The sequence below is a fragment of the Cnephaeus nilssonii genome, assembly GCF_951640355.1.
Source record: "Cnephaeus nilssonii genome assembly, chromosome: 14".
NCBI classification, from domain to species: domain Eukaryota; kingdom Metazoa; phylum Chordata; class Mammalia; order Chiroptera; family Vespertilionidae; genus Cnephaeus; species Cnephaeus nilssonii.
In genome coordinates, this window is record NC_137085.1 from 16,782,190 (window position 1) to 16,803,686 (window position 21,497).

At 44.6% G+C, this 21,497-nt stretch overlaps 2 protein-coding genes across 2 annotated transcripts; one reads left to right on the top strand and one right to left on the bottom strand.

Moving 5' to 3' along the window:
- Positions 1–492: 492 nt before the first annotated feature.
- Positions 493–1,502, top strand: OR5C1 (olfactory receptor family 5 subfamily C member 1; the record flags this gene model as incomplete). Its single annotated transcript, XM_079790775.1, has 1 exon — positions 493–1,502. The coding sequence occupies exon 1, from the start codon at positions 540–542 to the stop codon at positions 1,500–1,502; it is 963 nt and encodes a 320-aa protein (XP_079646901.1). The 5' UTR covers positions 493–539.
- Positions 1,503–7,148: 5,646 nt separating this feature from the next.
- Positions 7,149–21,287, bottom strand: LOC307111074 (uncharacterized protein C9orf43). Its single transcript, XM_079790776.1, has 14 exons — positions 21,085–21,287; positions 18,717–18,916; positions 18,479–18,614; positions 15,862–15,940; positions 14,173–14,273; positions 12,569–12,632; positions 11,696–11,859; positions 10,892–11,039; positions 10,252–10,532; positions 10,077–10,143; positions 9,775–9,835; positions 8,481–8,557; positions 7,737–7,803; positions 7,149–7,529 (listed from the first exon to the last, which is right to left on the bottom strand). Exons 1-14 carry the CDS (start codon positions 21,090–21,092, stop codon positions 7,306–7,308), a joined length of 1,677 nt encoding a protein of 558 aa, XP_079646902.1. The 5' UTR covers positions 21,093–21,287; the 3' UTR covers positions 7,149–7,305.
- Between the last annotated feature and the right edge of the window lie 210 nt (positions 21,288–21,497).

Here is a 21,497-nt window from a genome sequence, read left to right on the forward strand (position 1 = left end):
GAACACCTACTATGTGCCAGGCAATGTCCTTGGAACTAATTCACTTTTGAATGCTTTAAAAGTAAAGCAGACAGACAAGGTTCCTGTGCTTATGAAGGTCAAATTGTGTGATGTCTCAGCGTTAGAAACTAAAGTTTTAAGAGGTGATACCGCTTGTCCAAGGTCACACAGCAATTTTGTTGCACAATTAAGACTGAGCCGAAACCGGTTTGGCTCAGTGGATAGAGCGTCGGCCTGCAGACTGAAAGGTCCCAGGTTCGATTCCGGTCAAGGGCATGTGCCTTGGTTGCGGGCACATCCCCAGTGGGGGGTGTGCAGGAGGCGGCTGATCGATGTTTCTCTCTCATCGATGTTTCTAACTCTCTGTCCCTCTCCCTTCCTCTCTGTAAAAAATCAATAAAATATATTATAAAAAAAAAAAAAGACTGAAACGCAAGTGTAGCTGACTCCCAAAACCAAGTGCTTTCTCCTCCAAGATGACCCTGACCTTTCTCTCCTTCCCCTCTTGCTTTGCCTCTCTTCCGTCTCTGTCCAGCAGGATGACTCCAGAGAACGTCACCTGGGCCAGGGTGGTCCCTGCCGAATTCATCCTCCTGGGCATCACAGATCGCTGGGACCTGCGCCTGACCCTCTTCCTGGTCTTCCTGCCCGTCTACCTGATGAGCCTGCTGGGGAACGTGGGCATGGTGCTGCTGATCCGCGTGGATGCCCGGCTCCACACGCCCATGTACTTCTTCCTGGCCCACCTCTCCCTGCTGGATGCCTGCTATTCCTCTGCCATCGGCCCCAAGATGCTGGCGGACCTGATGCGGCCCCGCGCCACCATCCCTTACACAGCCTGCGCCCTCCAGATGTTTGTGTTTGCCGGGCTGGCTGATGCCGAGTGTTGCCTGTTGGCGGCCATGGCCTATGACCGCTACGTGGCCATCGGAAACCCTCTTCTCTACACCACGGCCATGTCACGGCGTCTGTGCCTGAGCCTGTTGGGAGCGTCGGGCCTGGGGGGCGCAGTGAGCGCCTTCGTGCACACGACCTTCACCTTCCGCCTGAGCTTCTGCGGCTCCCGGGAGGTCAACAGCTTCTTCTGCGACATCCCCCCGCTGCTGGCCATCTCCTGCGACGACACCAGCCTCAACGAGCTCCTCCTCTTCGCCCTCTGCGGCTTCATCCAGACAGCCACGGGGCTGGCCATCGTCGTGTCCTACGGTTTCATCGCCGGGGCTGTGATCCGCATGCGCTCGGCCGAGGGCCGCGGGCGGGCGGCCTCCACCTGCGGCTCCCACCTCACGGCCGTGGCCGTGCTGTACGGGACGCTCACGTTCATGTACCTGCGTCCCAGCTCCAGCTACGCCCTGGACACCGACAAGATGGCATCTGTGTTCTACACCCTCGTCATTCCAGCTCTCAACCCGCTCATTTACAGCCTCCGCAACAAGGAGGTCCAGGAGGCCCTCGGAAGGACCTGGGCCCGGTTCTGCTGTGTCCAGCGGGGTCCCCGGTGACAGGCCTGAGGGGGAGGCTGTTTAGGACGGACTGTGAAGAGAGGAGGAGGACACTGTCTCGCCCCTGTCACTGTGAGTCAAGGGAGATGGTCCTCTGGCTTGAGTGTCCCTTGTCGTTATTTGAGGGACTGAACAGGGGGGGGGAAGGAAGCTTAGAGAAGGGAGGCAGGAACCTGGGGGTGATCCAGGGCTAGACCCAGAGCCAGGACCAACATCGTGGTAATGCTGCTGCTGAGCTGCCTCGGGTTCCTCGGTGTTCAAAAGCTCCCAGATGTGGCCAGGTGCAGAAACAGGTTTGCCACCGTACTTGTGTCTGGTTCCAAGAAATACCAGGTAAGAGCTGGGTTGGCGGCAGGTGTGTCTAGATTCTTGTCCTTTCAAGGTTCTTCATGATCAGTGAGTCTGCTCCCGCTCTCTTTGACCCCAAGAAAACATCTCCAGAACCCACTTGCCAAAGAGTGGGACTGACTCCGATGAGACAGACATCCCTCCCTGTTAGCCTGTCTTGCATCTCTCAGGGAAATGGCTGGACAGCACTGGAACACACACAAGCTCCTTTCTAAAATCCCAAGAATTGGTTTAGGATTTGGCCAAGGTTAGATTGGTTCAGGCCTAATGCAGAGGTCAGGACAGGATCGGAATTATGGGTATAGTTAGAATAGGGTTAGGATTTACAGTTGAGGTTATGGCTATGACTAGGGTTAGGGTTAGAGTGGAGGCAGAATTAGGTTTAGGATTTAAAAGCAATTGGGAAAACTTAGGATTGGATTGAAATTGTGAAAACGTTAGGATTTGGGTTGATTTTAATTCATAGATTTGAGGTACATTTAGGAGTCACAGTTTGGATAAACCTGAGCTCCTATTAGAAATATTTTATGGTTAGTGTTAGAGTGCAGGACTAATTAAGATTAGCGTTCAGGTTTTAGTTTTATTGCTAGATTAAATTTCAGTTAGAGTTTAGTTCTATTAGGCTTAAGTTGGCATGTGGATAATGTTTATGATAAATTTAAATCAGAGTCTAGTTATTATGATGGCCACCCTAGTTCAGAACTAGATGAGAGTTGGGCATACAAAGAGCACTTTAAGTGTCAAATTGACATGTTTGGAGTCTTAACTCAAGAATTATGTACAATTATGGATAACGATTCATGTTTCTTCAATGAAACATGAGTTGGTTCCCAGTGGATTTCAGTTTCAGCATTATGAGCATGCTTACATTCGCATGTGCTCAGGGAGGGTAAACTGCACGGGTGAGGATGACAACATCCAGAGGCAGAGATGGGGTTGGGAGAGGGAATGCCACAACACTGACTTCTTGGGCGAAGATAACCACAGTGCCCCAAGCCTGAGGCCACACTGGACCTTTCGGACCCACTGCTCTTGCGCCTTTCATCCCCCCGAGTTCACAATTTGGACAGATTGTCTGAGTCAGTTACATGCAAATGGGCCCAAGGCCCTACATTCTGCCTGGGAAGCCCTTCCACGCGGGACAGGATGGACCCTGGGAGTTACGGCAGGCATTTCCAAGGGGACGCGGAGCATGGCCAGAGCCAGATGTCAGCTCCTGCCTGGTCCCCTGTTCAGTTCTCCAGATTGAAACTGAGATGAGGCTAATTCTGATAAGGACTTCCCATTTAAACCTCCTTGAACACCACTTACTAAGACAGGCCATAAAGACAAATGCAGTTTGGGTGGGGAAGATGAGAGTCTGATTTGGGGTACTTCCCCTGTAGTGTGGGTGGGCTTTAGGGAAGAGGCATTCCATGGATGAAGGACAACACACACAAGGGCATGGAGGTCAGATGAGCTCAGCTTGTGCAGCAGACTAGGGAAACCCACTTAACTGCCCTGAGAGGGAAAGAAGTGGAAGGAAGTTTGAGGATGGAGGATCTGGGAATGGGAGGACGGCACACGGGTTGGATATCAAGTAGTGGATTTTGGACTTTATTCAGGAGGCAATAGGGAACCGTGGAAAGTTCATATGGTAAGAATTCCTTCTTTTTTACCGCAGCGTAGTATTCCATTGTGTAGATGTACCACAGGTTTTTAATCCACTCATCTGCTGATGGGCACTTAGGCTGTTTCCAAATCTTAGCTATGGTAAACTGTGCTGCTATAAACACAGGGGTGCATACATATATCCTTTCTGATTGGTGTTTCTAGTTTCTTGGGATATATTCCTAGAAGTGGGATCACTGGGTCAAATGGGAGTTCCATTTTTCTTACCATTTGCAACAGCATGGATGGAACTGGAGAGCATTATGCTAAGCGAAATAGCCAGTCAGAGAAAGATAAATATCACATGATCTCACTCATTTGTGGAATATAATAAACAACAAAAACTGATGAACAAAAACAGATCCAGAGACAGAGAAGCATCAATCAGACCATCAAACCTCAGAGGGAAGGTAGGAGATGGTGGGGGTAAGGGGGAGAGAACCAAATGACTTTAATGCATGCATATAAGCCTAACCAATGGACACAGATACCAGAGGGGTGAGGGCATGAGTGTGGGAGGGGGGGGCAATGGTAAAATAAGGACACATATGTAATATCTTAATCAATAAAGAAAAAAAAGGAAGTTCATATGTTCAAAATCAGCCTTCACGCTTGTTCTGACACTGTGTCAGGCAAAGCTGTTCCCACTCACAATGCTACACACAGGCACATTCCCTTATGCCACAGTGCACACACAGCAACACCCCCTCCAACACAGACCCAGTCCCCTGTCAGAAACACTCATGCACAGAGAAATACTCTCATAGGGACAGCCACCCACACAGACACAGCTGCACACATAGACACTTGCTCAAGCTCATGGATGTATTTGGTTGTAGTGACATGATCACTCTCTCTACACCCAGTATACAATTTTACAGTCACATACATAGTCACAATCATAGACACAGTAACAGTCACACACACACACAGTCACAGTCATAGTCACAGTCATAGTCACAGTCATACACATTGCCATTGTCACCAGAGGCACAATCCTTCCCACATTCCTACACTTCCTATAAGTCAGCAAAAGCTGAGGGACAGGAGTGTTGGCCCCAGAAACTACTGCTATAGACCCTGGGCTCCAGTCCCTCTACTTAGGGCAGTGGTTCCCAACATGGGGCACATGCCCCACGTGGCGGGCAATTAGATTTTTAAGGGGGGCAATTTGAGAATGAGTTATTAACAGTAAATTTTTTAATTTCTTATGGTTATAGGGGCCTCATATACAGTATATAAATATACTGTATATTGTGACATATTTATGCATTTCAGTTCTCTATTATATGTTTTGAAACTTTATTTGCTAATTTTTCATATCACTTCATATTATTATTTTTTAACAACTTCTTAGTGATTTCTTCCTCAGTACTTCAGCTGTCCTTTTGTTCTTTTATTTTTCTCTTTCATGGATGCCATGTTCTTTGGAAGCCTGTTTAGACCAAGTGAATGGCCTTTTAGGCTTCCTCTATGTGAATAGTTCACTTTGTGAATAATAAGAATTATATGTCACAGGGGTTGGGAGGGCATTAAGATTTTAGAGATGCTTGGTGGGGGGGTGGGGGCACGGCATGGCCAAAAAAAAAGGTCGGGAACCAATGACTAGTGTTAAGCCTGACACTCTCTCTCGACTTCACAAGGCTTGAGGAGCAACAGCCTCACCATACATTGGTCTCTTAAATGTCCCCTGAGTTGTAAGCAGCACCAGCCACCTTCTCCCCCATCAAACTGGGCCCTAGAGAAGAAGATAACAGCCCAGCTGCCTCCTGCCCTAGGGGTGAGGGCCAGGGGAAGGGGGGTATTGCCTCTGCATTGAAGTTAAGGTGCTCCCCAAGTCCTCAAACCCGTAAGTGTGGCCAATAACTCCCTCCTTGGACCCTCCAGTGACAGGCTACACCTGCCCCCTGCTGCTGTCACCTCCTGTGATGTGTAAAGGACACTGAGTACACTTGGAGCCACGGGCCAGGCTGGAGACTCTGCAGATCTGTCTCCCTCTGTCTGGCTGAGAGCAGGAGTCATACATGTGAGTGGGAGATAGTGTGCTGTTTGTGTGAGGCTGCGATTGTGTAATACCATCACTGTACACTTCTCTGTTGTGATCCATCATGAGCCTATGTGAGGGTAGCCATGTGCGTGAAGGTGCAAGGCTGTGGGCCCCCAAGGCTTTGCACAAAGATGTGATTTTGTGACCAGTGAGGGGATCGGGCATGACTAGTATGCATGAATCAGCATGGGGAGAGTGTTTAACAGCCTAAGTGGTCATTGAAAGCATGAATGTGCATGACAGGTCGCAGTAGCTGTCATGGTGCTGTGAGCTTCCTTGAACAGGGGTATGTGAATGATCGTCACCCTTTGACCTCAGGGATATTTCATGTTTGCAGTTGACCATCCAATCATGTGTGTGATGATCTGAGTCTGTGGGTCTATGGTTATGCTGTCTGCTTACTTAGGGTCCACATTTCCATATTTGACTGCTTGTGACCGTGTATTTGCAGAGACAGGCTTGAGGCTGCACAGGTTTGCATGCCCACATGGATGTGCTTGTGATTACATAGGAATGTCCTGCAAAAAGCTCAGGGAATTTGAATGTTTATTGGAACCAATTTAGACATGAGTCAGAGCAGGTCCAGTTTCCAAAGCCATTTTATAAGCAGGCTTCCCCCATGCATCCTACCCACTCACCCTGATCCTCTTCCCTTCCTAGAAGGTGGAGCACAATTGGGAATTTCAGAAAAGATGTTCTACTGGGAGCCAAAGTCAGAGGATTCTTCTTACCCAATGGAGGCAGAAAAGGAAGATTCTAGAGTAGGGAGCACATTTATATTTTTAATAGAGAAGGACATGGGGGAAAAATTAGATTATTCGCCTGTAGAGATGGCCTTAGCATAGCCTTCAGCAAATCGGTGTCTTAAAACCCCTCTCCTTTTAAGAACCCCTGTTGGAGAATTGTCCAAGATTTCTGCAATGAGACCCAGACAGAAAAAAAATTGAGGCATTGAAACAAGGTGCCTTGATCCTTAGGGTGCTGTTCTCAGAATGTCCACAGGAGTGCGCTATTGCAACACCTGCCTTCAAAGGCAAGCGTCGATTGGTTTTCAGACTCCTAGAAATGTTTCCATATTAAAAAGTTTAAAGACAAAAATATGAAAAACCTCTTTGCAAAAATCAAGTTCAAGCAATCCTGAGACTGAAATTCTGAGTTTTTGTGAGTATCAGAGAAACGTTCCTGCAGATTCAGTAACTTAGAAACTGGAGCTTTCAGACTCTTTCTGGTTAATGAGTCCTGTACACATACATAGGAATATTACACATAACACAGCAAATATCATTGGATAATTTTGTGGATGCCATCCTCAAAAGAAACCATTTCCAGAGACTGACAGGAAAAACTAGGAGCAGAGCAGGGGTTCCCTCAGGTCAAACTCTTCCTACAACTGGAAATCTTTCAGAACTTCAGAGAGGAGATAAAGTGACCCAGAAAAAGTACCAAGAAATATTTCTCCCCGTCCCAGAAACAGAGAATGAGTCTTTTGATTAAGCAGCAGCTATGTTTAATTATGCAATTATTCTGGTCCTAATGGAAGGGAAACAATCCAATTTTAAAAAGAGTGAAGCTCTTTCTTCCTCACTTATTTTAGAGGCAAGTGAAGGTAAATGAAGAACACAGAATCCCTAAGCTCAGGCCCCAGTAAAGGCCCCAAGGAGAAGTCCCCACTCCTTTCAGCCCTATGTCCACGGTCACAGTCCTCGGATTTCTAAGCATCCTGCTGTAGAATAAGGCTGCCCCAGTGACGCCTTCTACCTATGTCTCCGAAGACACTTTACTCTGCAACCCAGAGAGTCGGTTCTCCTCAGCCTCATAATCAGCCGACTGAAAAATCCTCAGTATTTTGACCTCAGGGTTCCAACTTGTTCTAGATACACTGGACGAAAGGTCCTTGGGGGTCTCCTCTTGGGCTACTGGCACTTCCTCCATCTGAGTACCAAAGTCCTTGTTAGTGGATTCTGTCTTGGATAATTCAGGATCTAAAAGAAGACCCAGCCGTTAATTGTATCTGTAGCCTTCTCCCAATTAGCTGTGACAAATGGAGGACAGAAAAGGAAGGACTTGGGTGTCTTCGGGACCCCTCTGAAGGATGAGGACCGTCATCCAGGGATGTGAACCATCCTGGTCAGGTTCATCTCTCCCTGTCCTCAGACACTTCCTAAGGTTCCTCCGCGCTAGTAACTCACTCTGTTTACTGGAGAAGGAATCCAGGTCGTTCTCAGCATAGCCCACCTGTGGTCTCTCTGTGGAATCCTGAAATTCATTGGCGTAAGTATGAGAAAACTTGGAACTTTAGAAAACAACTGATTTTTTTCTAAATGATGCTTTTCTTAGAAAAATTAACATCTAAGACGGGACAAAATCCTACCTCCTGAGACTAGAGAAGCTTGCATCACATGTTCTTTGCCCTCCAGGCTAACCAGATGAAGCCAGAATCTACTTTTACCCATTCCCAGTTGTCAGCTAAGGGTAGATTACCTCCAAAGGTGGCTGCCAACAACTCCTCCCATTCCTGTATGCACATACTGTTCCTTCCATCAAGAGGGAGAGTCTATTTCCTCTCCTCTTGAATCTGGGCTAGACTTGTGATTTTTTTGACCAATAAAATGTGCAGTATGACACTGACCCAGTACCAGGTCCATCCCTTAAGCAAGTGCTCGCATGAGATTATTATGCTGTCAAGAAGCCCAAACTAGCTACATGCAGAGAACTCATTACGAGAACCAAGGCAATTTGGTCAACAGTCCCAGCCCAGACTCCGGCTGAATGTGGCTCGATGTGTGACATCAAGCAAGACTACACAAAGTATCCAGTCAACCCACAGAATCCTGAGAAATAACAAATGACTAAGGTTTCAGCTTTGGGGTGGTTTGTTAAACAGCAGATAACTGAAACAGGGTCCTAGCAGAAGAGGGCTCAGGCACTCTCACCTGTTTCGAGATGGGGCCATTCTCCATCTGCGGCTGCTGATTGCTGTCACTTTCCCCGCCCGATAGAGTTCTGTGACCTGGTGACCACAACGACAGCTCATTTCTCTTCTCATTTGTATTTCATATCCTATTGTTGGGCCTCTAGTTGAGCCCACAGTCTACAAGTGACTCCCTATCCAGGACAAGACAGGACCTTAGAGGCAGCGAAAAGGGAGTTAGGCTTCCCGAGTTCTAGCTGTGATTCTGTTCACCTGTGACTGCCCACAGCTGTTACAGAAGTAGAGATTAAGGTAAAGTGAGTGTTGAAAGACCCGGGATTCCTCCAAGAAACCTAAGGGGCAGCTATCTGCACAGCATAGCAGCAAATAGTCCCTAACTCTACCTTTTCAGTTTATGAATATTGCTCTGACCTTCTTGCTCCATACCTACTGTACCCATATTGGCTTCTGAAAATGAAACACCACCACCACCCCCCCAAAAAAGCTCTAGTTCCACAATTCTTTTGCATCAGCTTTATCCCCAGCTAGTCCTGAAATGCATTGGTTCTTTCCAGTAAACACCTCACCTGAGCCCTCCCAGTGCCCCAGGGTTGGAGAGTGAACTAATGGTTAAACAATGATTTTCGTGTTACAGTTGGTAGTGTCCAGGTTTAGGGGGATTCTTCCTCCCTCCTGTCCTCCCATTATGCACCCAAGCTGAGAAATGTCAGAGGGACAGGGGTAAGCATATCTTTCAGCTCAGACATAAAAAAATCCAAAAAAGATGAGCTACGCATTCTATCACCAGCACGAATACTAGAGGAGAAAGATCGCCTGTCAAGAATCTGCTAACTGCCTCCCAGATGGGGTTAGATAATACGTTGATCTCAACCTGAGGCTGCAGAGGCTAACTTGTGGCAGAGGAAGCAGAGGGCCCTGGACTTTGCTTCCTTAGAACTTCCTTGGGGCTTCAGTGAGGGCCCCGGATCTCTGCTTCATCAACCAGCTGACCCTCAGAGGTGTTCTCTTCAGTAAGGTGGGCTTGCTCATCATCCTCAAACCACTCTGCCTTTTCTAAGGTAGGACCTGAGAGATGGCTCTGACTCGTGCTCATGGCCCTCTCTCAAATCCCATGTGAAGCAGACACCTGGCGCAGCTTACTTGCTTAGTAAATACCTGATGGAAGAGTGACAGCCAAGCCAAAGGCAGGTCCCCAACTGACAAACACATTCAGCTTTTCCTGCCCTCAGCTTTATCCGGGGACCTGTCCCTCTCAACCCACATTCTCCTTACCATAGCGTGGGTACCCACAGTACCTAAAGATTCATGCGCAGTGCTCTGGCTCCCTGGGTCATTCTTGGATTTCTTTTTAGCCTCCTGAAAGCCACATGAGGAAGAACTGAATTAGAACTTTTAGAAGTGAAGAAAACTTTTCAAAAAGAGTCTAAAAGAAGGAAGTTAATATCCACAACCAAACAGGAACTTTGTATCTGCAGAGTTCTACAACCAGACAGAGAACAGGGAGAATCCTGCCTCTAATACATCCCTGCCCGTTCCAGGCTGCACCCACTTATCGCCGTCCCAGCAAGCCCTAGGTGGCCCCTCACTGCCACTCTACCGGTTTCTTAGTAGGTGTCTTCAACTTCCTCTGCTGCTGCCTCTGCTGCTGCTTCCGAAGACCTGGAGGTCAGAGAACCAGCTCAATCCTCTTCTCCCTGATAGCTTCCACCCTTCCCCTGGGCGGCTTGCTGTGCCCTGCTTTACAATGGTGACTCCCTCTCCCTGGTCAGGACCAAGCCAAGGCCTGGGTGGTGGTGGTGGTGGTGGTGGTGGTGGTGGTGGTGGTGGTGGTGGTGGCGGCGGCGGCTTCTTGAAATTGTAGTTTCCTGAGTTCTGCATGTGACCCTGTATGACTGGCCACAAACATAACTGAATTTGGACTAAGAAAAAGTATGAGAATTGTGGGCTGAGGAGGAATGGTACCTGGAGATCTGGCAGCACTAGAAAGCCTATTTTCTATGTTCAGGTTATAATATAATTTCTTCAAATGTTCAGGATATTTCAATGATGGTCTCTGGAGAGAAAAAGGAAAACGTAGGTCTTTCCCCAAATGGATCCCCCAAATTCATTTATCTGTCTAATCATCATGTAGTTTTTGAGAACCTGGTGTGTGCAGCATTGTGCCAGGGGCTCTGGAGAGGAGGAAGGTACAGAAAACGAAGTGCAGAAGAAATAGAGAACATTGCTCTTCTCACACCCCTCCCCATACATTTGCTTTCACTTATATAGAGCCCAGCCCTTCTCTGGGGCTTGGGTCCAGAGTGGAAGGATAGAAGAGAAAACAGAAAACAGAAGTCAACTGTTCCAGCCTTATAGATGGATGGGTTTGGATTTGCATGTAGACATTTTGCTCTGAGGCTCCCTAACTCTTACTTGCAGGGTGAGGCGGTGCACAGATAAAAACATCTGACCAGAAATGGCGCTCTCAGGTCGGCTCTTTATCAGAGATTGCTTTTTCCTCGTGGCCAATTGTGTCTTCGTCTCCAGACAAGGCGACCTTTTCCCTTCATCTAACAAAAGACTGAAGGGCACAGAGACAGCCAGGCAATCAGCAACAGCTTTTCTTGGAGACTGTGGCTGAGGTGAAACACGAAAAGGGCTCCAAATTGGAAGAAATGTCCACTTTGGGTTTGAATGGTCTGTACCAACAGGTACTCATTCACTAACAGCTTTCAGATGTAGCTATGATCATTATAACTATATGGGTGAAGTGTTTACACTTTGTCAGGCTCATGCGCCTTATACCAGTGAATCTTCACAACACCCTAAGGACAAGTGTTATTGTCCCCATTTTGCAAATGAGGAAAATGAAGCTTAAGGAGGCTAAATAAAGTACAAAAAATTCACAAAGCCAGTAAGTTTTCCATTCTGCCTCCCATTTATCCATAGCTCATCTATAAAAAGAGAAGAGTAATTGGGTCTACCTCCACTGGGGGCTTAAGTGAGAGAATATATGTGATGTGTTTACTTAGCACAGGGCCTGGCAGACGGTAAGTACTTGATAAATGGTGGTGAGCATGGTCACCACCGCATACCGGTAAGTCTAAGAACGCAGTGAACAAGTAGGGTGACGGTTTTCTCCCCTCCCTGCTCAGAAAGAGCACGCTGCTTGAGGCCCTTCACAGCTTCAGGAAAAGCAGGTGCTCGGGCTCTCCCCCAGGCTTACATCATACTTACTCCTTCAGTAGATCCGGAGGTAATGTGTCAAATTGGTTCAAGAAAGGTAGGAATTCTGAATTTGGTTGCTCAAAAGAGTGTTCTGGGGATGGGGGAGGCACAATTATCCCTGAAGTGCGCAACTTTGTTTCTCTGTCCTGCTTTCCAGAAAGAACCACATGTGACTGGAAGAGAGAGACAATGGAAAGAACTCCCTGGAGCACTCTCGTCAGTGCCACTCCTTCCCACCTACCTTCCAGCCTCCCAACACCACCCCGGCACATGAAACTCCTGTTAGGAGACCTAGTCCAGCAGCAACCCCTCCCCAGTCTGCACTATGAGGGCCACCGCATTCTTCCCTCTCTGGCTCCCAACCCTATTACTGAATTCAGATCATTTTGGGATTGTTTTGTTTGTTTGTTTTTTCCCCAAAATGGTTATTAGCTTATTCACTGAACAAACCAAACAAATATCTATTGGCAAACTATGTGTAGGCACAGGGCTAGGGCCGGGATTCAGCACTGAACAAAATGGACCAAGGCATTATTCTCGTGGACATAGCAAACTTCTAGCTCTGTGACTTTTCAAGGCTACCTCCACCTAATAAATGGTAGAATTAGAAGTGCCAGCCCAGACCCATTATAACTCCTAGGCCCCTGAATACCCAGCAGTTGCTCCTAACATCTTTTCAAGGTATACTCTCCACCTTTCTACAGGGAGGTGGTATGGGAAATGAGTCTCTGAATACAAAATGATTTGGTAGTTATTTCTTAAGGGTTTCTTTTACAAATTTTTATTCATTTAAAGAGAACAAGGGAAGCGGGAAGATATCTGAAAGGAAATGAACTCTACAAAGTAATATCATTAAAGCTTTAGCCAAAACTTCAAGCTTACCACTGTAGATGTCTTTCTTTTCTTCTTTCCATCCTGGCTGGGAGCAACATACTGCTCAGCTGGACTTGAAATAAGAATAACCAAAACGTATTTGTAGACATCTTCAACAAGAGCACCAAGGATATTTGTGAATGATGACTATAAAGACTTCTATAGTCTATTCAGTATTCAAAGATGGTCAATAGGAGCCCAGAAACTGCTAAAAAAAAAACAAAAAACAAAAAAACACCTCCACCCTCACATCTAAATTAGGTTCCCCACCATTCTCTCACACAATCCAGTTATTTACTTTTACAGCATTAATCCAATTAGCAATTATATGCCTAGAGTTGGTGATGTTTGTGTCTGATTGCCCACCCCATAAGACTGCAGAAGGGCAGGGACCAAATCTATCTGGTTCTCCACTAAATTCTCACTGCTTAGCATGAGGAGGTGCTCAAGTATTTTTGCTCTGTTGTCTTCCTCCTCCTTTTTACCTGAAACATGGATATAATGACTAGATCCCTAGCCGTCACATAGACGTTAAAATCCCCCATTCAGCATCTTAGAAGATGGAAGCCATGGATGAGGATGATGACCCAGAAAACTAGAAGGAACTCTGGTTTCTGATTACCTCATGGACCTGACATACTAGCCCTGGCCCACCTACATCTGAGCTTCTTTCATATAAAAGGATATGAGCCCTTAGGTTTTTTTATTTGTTTACACCATATACTAGTATACACACACAAAGAATGCATATGTAAAGAAGCATTTACAGGATCAATTTTTTAAAAAGAAAAAGAAATTCTTAAGTTTTATCATCTCTAAACAATCACTTAACAAGAATCTGAAAGCCTCAACAGTCACGAAAAAAACACACTTTCTTCCAAAGGTTTAAATATTAGCAAGGCTTCAGGCCTTTGCCAAGTAATCTTTGTCATGCTCTGCTTTGTACATAAATTTTATATGCTAGGCCTTGAAGTTGAGACCAAAGATTCATGTGCTTCACCGAAAACTTTTTCACTAGTTGCTGATGGCTATAAGAATAACTAATACTCGGAAAGAATCTGTTTCTCTTTTTTTTTAATCCTCACCTGAGGATATGCTTTTCATTTATTTTGGAGAGGAGAGGAGGAGATGGGAGTGGAGGGGCGGGGGTGGAAGGAGAAGAGAGGAGAGAAAAACATTGATGTGATGCCTTTCGTATGTTCCCCAACCTGGAATCAAAACTGCAACCTGGGTATGAACCCTGATTGGGAACTGAAACCACCATCTTTTCGTGTATGGAACAAAGTTCCAACCAACTGAGTCACATTGACCAGGGCAAGCGTTTGTTTCTTAATCAGACCTCACAAATATATTGGGCCCTATCTTGTATGCTATTTACTGCCACCTAGAATTTGACGTAGAGAAATCCCAGGACACAAATCTCAAATTGCATTAAAATAGAATTTCAGTGTAGCAAGAGGCAGATGTAAGAGACTATGACCTTCTCTGCTTGGCCTCCTGCTACTTGCACGAAGGTTGCTAAAAAGATCACAGAAAGGAGGCCTGCAGAAAACAGTAGGGCTTTGTAGAATATAAGAGTTGAAGACCCCCTAAGTTCTAGAGATGATACTCACCTCACATTCTCCCCTGGTTCTTTTGGGATCCAGACTACAACCATATTGCTAACATCTTGAGGGCAAGGAATTTGTGTCGCATTCAAATTTAGCACTGGAAGCTAAGAGAAAAATATAAAGCCTATGTATGGTTTGAAGATACCAGCTCCTGATGGTACTCAGTATAAAACCAAGGACTAAATTATCATATTAACCAAAAGGATACAGTGGCTCACAAGATAATAAATACAGTGCTTCAATCCCAAAAACATCTTTATAATATTCCAAGAAACCAGGTATCAGTACAGGTCCTGGAAGAGTGCACATTTGTAAGTGAATAGTGTCCCCTGCTTCCCTGTGATATGACGGTGGCATTTAGCAACTCCCAACCCCATCCCATAGGAGGGTACCTTGGGGCTTACCTAAAGGAACACTACTCATTCTGGCCATTCCACTCCAAAGACTTAGGTCCTCTGGAGATATTGTAATACAATGTGGGAGCAGGGAAGGAACTGACAGAGACAGAGCAAGTTTTCTACTTTTAAAGCCTGTCTATTATTATAGGCATCTATATAAAAGTGAAAGTCTTAACTCTTTTCACATTTAGCTACGTAAGATCCTAGAACACTGATGATGCTCAAGGAAACCTTGTAAGTCATCTAGTCCATATTCCTAGTAGGAAAAAGGGGGTGGTTCAAAGTAAGGTTGTCCCCATGAAAATCAACTGATTGGCTCAGGGGAACAGGGGACACTTCTTTGTACTGTAAACCCTTTCCTGCCCTTTGGATTTAGAACCATATACATGTATTATCTATTCAAACAATTAATTTGAAACTAATCTAACCCTATTGTTCTGAAGTGATCAAAGAGTTAAGTGCTTTGTTCATTCATCCATTCAAACCTATCCCCCCTCTCTTAGTTCCTTACACTTTCCACCACATGACACTGAAAAGTGAAGTATCTCATAAAAAAAAAGGGGGGGTGGGCATCAATAGGACTGCAAAGAATAGCAAATCTCTCTTATTGTAGATAAGTAAAAGGGATTCTCTTCCTAAACTCTAATTTAGTTCTGCCTCTACCTAGCTATGTGCTTTAGCAAATCACTTCCTATCTGGGTCTCAGTTTCCTCAACTGTAAAATATATGAGACAGACCATAGTAATATTTTTCAAACTGTAATTGCAACTAATTCATAGGTCATCTAATCAAACTTGAGTGAATTTCAGCCTACATTGTTTAAAGATGAAATAGAATAGGACAGAAAATATCAGAGTACATCACCCTTATCAAGGGTAAGACTTGTTGCATCATATTTTTGTTGTAAAATGTATTTCTTACTATAGGTCATAGCTAAAAATGTTTTAAAGTCATCAGAGTAGATCTTAAGGCCCAATTTAGGTTTGCCATTCCAGCACCCTAATATCCTTGTATTATGAGATGACAGTGTTTACTTAGTAGCTAAACACATTCTATGTAGGATAAAGACAAAATTCTCACCTATGCCAAACTGCCACAAATCAAACCCACTTGTCTCTGGAATTTCTGGGAGCATGTAAAGCCATTAGCACAGAGCCTAGTATATAGTAAGGGCCCAAAGTTAGATAGTTATCATGATCGTCATCATTATTCAGATTGCAGTCATCCAAAGGAACAATGCTAAAGAAGGAAAATATTTTATTCTCATTAGTGAAGAAAGATGCAGAGGAAGTACCTTTTTCAATTTGTGACTTCCTTTGGGAGATCTATTAGTATAGATGATCAAATCTTTGTCAGGTAAATCCTTTCGAGGCCTGAAAATGAGAGTTTATGAACATGAGTCAGAGACACAAAAGACTTCTTGGGATTATAAAATTAATGCTATGAGGAAAAGCCTTCTACTTAGGTATAGAAAGCCTTGGACTGAATACTTACCGAATGAACGTAGGATCTCGCCATCTCCTTAAGTTTTGTTTGTTTTTCCTTGGAGCCGCTCCCAAACAGACATTGAACATTGCAAACACTTTACAACTATTTGTTGGATCAAACTGAATGCATAGCCTATGCTCCTCTCTCTCCAGCTATAGGTAGTTACATCACCATTAATAAAGTTTATTAAATACCTTTGGTATATATGTCCAAAAACATGTTGAATAAATAAAATGTGGTACATATACACAAAAGAATATTTTTTAAAGGAATGAAATTTTGACATATGCTATAACACAGATGAACCTTGAAAACATTGTGCTAGACGAATAAGCCAGACACAAAACGACAAATATTATATGATTCCGCTTATATGAGGTACCTAGAATAGGTAAATTCATAGACAGAAAATATAATACAGATTATCAGGAGCTGGAGGGAGGAGGAAATGAGTACAGAGTTCCTCTCTGAGATGATGAAAAAGTTCTAGAAATGGATAATGGTGATAGTTGTACAGTGCGGTGAATGTACTTAATACTACTGAATTGTACATTTAAAAATAGTTAAAGTCATGTACATTTTATAAAATAAAAAATACTATCCTCTTACATTTTCATATCACTTGCTACTTTCTTTTTTAACATGTTCAATGTATAAATGAGTAAATATAAAATATAAGATAAAGATCCAACTTCTTCGCCTGACTTATAACGTCCTGCATAATATAGGCCCCTGCTTTTTACTCCCATTCCCCCATTGACCATCTCCCATTTCTGCTCTATGTTCCAAACACACTGAATTTTTTTTTCTGATACCTATATTTCCTCTTGCCTTCTGGATTTTACATGTGCTATTTCTGTAGTCTAGAACTCTCTTCCTGTCCTCCTAACTAAAACCCCTACTTCACTAAACTGCTCTAATTTCAGGTCTAAACCCAGGTGCTGCCTATACAGAGGGCAGAGCCCTGGGTTAGGAATCTTTCCTGTGTGCTTCCACACACCTAGGGGGCACGCTTCTTACCACATTCACCACAGTCAATGGTTCTTTGCCTCCTCAACTAGGCTGACAGCCCTTATCTATTCAAACACTGTATCCCCGGTGCCCAGGAAAGTAGACCCCACTATGATTTATCTGTGAACCTAATGACTAAACAAATGATGCCACAGGCTTTGCCTGGACTGGGAGAAGACGTTTTAATGATGCCACAGGCTTTGCCTTGACTGGGAGAAGCTGCTGTTTTCCCAGGGTTTGAGTCCTAGAGAACCTGAAAGTAGCCCTATCCTTTTCTATACTGTCTTCAGCCTAAGAAAAATCAAGAGCTGCTTAAATCAAACAGGAGACAAGAAATCACTACAAGGGCACTAGTGCTTTAATTCCAGGCAACAGGATCTTCACATTTTAAAAATCTAAGTTTTTCAGATACCTTTCCCTTAGCTTCATACATCAGCAAGCACTACTTAAGTACCTAAACTTTGTACGATATTCATAAGGAAAAGCCATTGCTTCTTCCTTCAGGAGCTTATAATTTCATACCTAAATAGAAAAGTATGTGTAAACAGTTTTCTGATGACCCACAGAAGTTAATGAGATATTCCCTGATATGGGCTGAATGGTGTCCCCCAAAATTCATTTGTACCTCAGATTTTGACTGTATTTGGAGACAGGGTCTTTAAAAAGATAATTAAGGTAAAATGAGGTGATATAGGTGGGCCCGCATCCAATATGACTGGTGTGCTTATAGGAAGAGGATATTAGGACACAGACACACACACAGGGAAGACCATGTTAAGACATAGGGAGAGGATGGCCATCTATAGCCAAGGGGAAAGGGCTCAGAAGAAAGCAGCTCTGCCAACACCTTAATCTTGAACTCCTCACCTCCAGAGTGTTGAGAAGATAAATTTCTGTTGTTTAAGCCACTCAGTCTGTGGTACTCTGTATGTGGCACCCTAGCAAACTGCCCATTTTAACCAATTCCTAGAACACAAGTAAGAATGCTTTGTTTTTTCCTAGCTGGCATTGCTCAGTGGTTAAATGTAGACTTATGAACCAGTCAGGGTTCAATTCCCGCTCAGGGCACATGCCCAAGTTGTGGGCTCGATTCTCAGTGTGGGGCATGCAGGAGGCAGCAGCCAGTCAATGATTCTCTCTCATCATTGATGTTTCTATCTCTCTCTCTCCCTCTCCCTTCCTCTCTCTAAAAAAAAAATATATATATATATATATATATATATATATATATATATATATATATATTAAAGAATGCTTTATTTTCATTCCCCACTGCCTATTTACCACTTCTTTAGCTGAACTGGGGTTTTATTTTAAACCCAGCTTTCTCAAAATCTTCGATAAGGGTAAAGGAAGTCAACCCAGAACTTTGAGATAGCAAGCTCTTAAAGGTGGACTCCATGATAATTTACCTTCCTTGAAATTTGGAGTCAAACTTTGAACGATGAGACAATGAAGAGTGAGGCTTAGTGAAGGTAAGTCCTGGTAAATGACTGGCCTGGAAGCAGGAATCTGAGAGGTTTACAATGGTGAGCACTGGGAGTTTTTCTGAGAAAGCAAACAAGATGAAAACATGTGATATGTTAAAAGGGAGCCAAACAGAAATAGTTCAAAGATCTTGTAAGGGAGGAGACGGGCTGACTAATTCACCGTTAACATCCAGAGAAGCTTTGCAGGATGAGCCCAGGATTCGAGGGTGGCCTCTCTCAATACGGCGGATAGTAGCCCAGCATTGTGGATGCTGACAAGCAGCCAAGTTGCAAGTGGTTTCATCCCACTGGCTCTCATCTGGCAAGTCCATAGTTATAAATGGTTTAGGATAAAAGTCAACCTTGTAGCTTTCTAGCCCTCTGGAGAAACAACCACATAATTAGTGAGTATTATATACTAGCCAGATCTTAATATGGACTCAAAGCATCAAATATTTCTACTGAACTCTTATAGGTAAATGGTGGTCATAGGATAAGACTTGGGTAACAAATAAGTATGAAACTATATAGTGTGAAGTAAAGTAGCAAGAGTTTGGGAGCAGACTGACTTCAGAAGGTCTCCTAATCTATACTAATAAAAGGGTAATATGCTAATTAGACCGGGAGACCTTCCGGACATCCTTCGGACAAAGTCATGGTGGTGGGGCTGAGGCAGAGGCGGTTAGGGGAGATCAGGCCAGCAGGGAAGGGCAGTTGGGGGCAAGCAGGCCGGCAGGGGGGGAAGTTGGGGGCAAGCAGGCTGGCAGGCAGAGTGGTTAGGAGCAATAAGGCAGGCAGGCAGGTGAGCAGTTAGAAGCCAGCGGTCCCGGATTGCAAGAGGGATGTCCGGCTGCTGGTTTAGGCCCGATCCCTAATCAGCAGTCGGACATCCCTTGAGGGGTCCCAGATTGGAGAGGGTGTAGGCCGGGCTGAGGGACATCACCCCCCTCCTGCATGCACGAATTTCGTACACTGGGCCACTAGTTCACTAATAAAGGATTGATTAATCTGAGCTTCAATTTCCTCATCTGCAAAATGAGGACAAGCCTATTTCACAGGGTCATTACAAAAATTAGTTAATGGGTTTTAAATGGTCTGGCAGAGAGTTCAGAATAAATATCAGCATCCTTCCCTTTTCCCCTTTATTAATCACTAGGGAAAAGATATCACCGTCTCCAAAAAGCCTTATCAAATTAAAAATATAGATACAGAAGTGCTTTAGGTGGCTCAAAACTTTGGAAGACATGCTTCATTTTTCAATATGCTTCAATTCTCATACAGGCAGCTAAAATATGCACTGAAAATTAATGGGTTTGCTCAAACAGCAAATCAGTAAACTTAAACTTGCATCAGAGGCCATTGGCTTTTCATTTACTGTCTGTATGGTCCTTGGCAAGTGATTTAACTTCTTTTAGCCTGGTTCCTCATATAAAGTAGGGGAGGGGAAATCCCTAAGTAGGACTGTAGAAGCATTAAATGAGAAAATGTACTTTTACATGTGGTAATATAATAGGTGCTCAATGAGTATTATCATCTCTCTAGAAATGTCTTATGCAATCACTATCACTTGATCCACAATAATTTTGTAAGGAGACACTTTCCTTTATTCAACACATTTATTTTTTTTAAATATATTTCTTTATTGATTTCAGAGAGGAAGGGAGAAGAAGAGAGAGATAGAAACATCAATGATGAGAGAGAATCATTGACCGGCTGCCTCCTGCACACCCCCCACTGGGGATCGAGCCCGCAACCCAGGCATGTGCCCTTGGCCAGAATCGAACCCGGGACCCCGCAGTCCGCAGGCTGACGCTCTATCCACTGAGCCAAGCTGGCCAGAGCTCAACACATTTATTGACACCCAAATATGTGAGGGAACCTGTTATAAGCATGGAGAACAGTAACAAAATAAGTCCCTATTCTAAAAGACTTTTTAGACCAAAGATAGCAAAATATTGGCCAAAGATTGCACCTGGCCTATAACTTCTTTTGTTTAGCCTGTACTTGGAGCCATTATTTTAAATGGAAATAGTCCATAATGTCCAGATTTCTGGCTCATCTTAGAGATCAAAATATCTGACAACGCGGGCCCAATTCTAACAGGACAGCCATTGACTGAAGCTGAGCATCTCCTGGCATCTTTAAACCAAGTCTGTTCTATCCAAGTGGAGTTTTCCCACCAGAGCCTACAGCTTCTCAATGAAGCCGTTTCATTTGCCTTTTTAACCTCAAGCTGCGGCAGCTTTTCTCATAATAGAGAAATATTTCTCTGTACTCATTATCAAAAGCAGGAAAACCAAAGGGTGACATGAAACGTTTCAAGAAGCATTAGTACTGAGTGGCAGTGAGGATAATTTCTAAGTACGTAATATGATACCACTTAAAAAGCCATCGTAAAGCTATGGTGATGTTTTTGACTGGGAAAGAAGCTCGACGAACAATTTCATGAACTAAAAAATATAGGTATATACAATTTCAAGAGGGTTTGTTTTTGAATGACAATGTGACGTTGCATTCTTCTTACAATCGGCTTGCCGCCCTTTCATTACCTGACCATCCCGAATTGAGTCCCGACATCTGATCATGTCCATCTCTATGGCGCTTATGTGGGCAAAGTAATTTGCGTTCGAAAATTCTAGGTAACAGTTATCCTTAATACTATTATTACCAAGTTGGGAGGAAGGGGGTGTAATTATTACGGGGGGGGGGGGGGGGAGGGCGAGGGCGCGGTTGCGAGGAATCCAATCCGACACCTCGGCCGGGAGGCTGAAGCCCTCCGGGAAGACTAAGACCTAGCGGGGCCGGGAGGCGGTCTGTAAGCCCCTCCCACCAGGCCCCGCCTCGCCGCCTCAGTCGTTCCCCAGGCAACGCGCCACGCCTCGCCGGGCAGCAGCGCACAGCACTATGGGGAAGGAACGGAAGCCCCCGTGAGCCCAACTTAATTTGGTGAGAAAGCTCCAGA

What these genes read in the sequence shown, in the direction of transcription:
- LOC307111074 (XM_079790776.1), bottom strand. An exon ending in GAACCAGGGGAGAATGTGAG is followed by an intron (nt 12,633 to 14,172) that starts GTGAGTATCATC and finishes TCTTATTTCAAG; the next exon opens with TCCAGCTGAGCAGTATGTTG. An exon ending in AGACACCTACTAAGAAACCG is followed by an intron (nt 9,836 to 10,076) that starts GTAGAGTGGCAG and finishes TGTGGCTTTCAG; the next exon opens with GAGGCTAAAAAGAAATCCAA.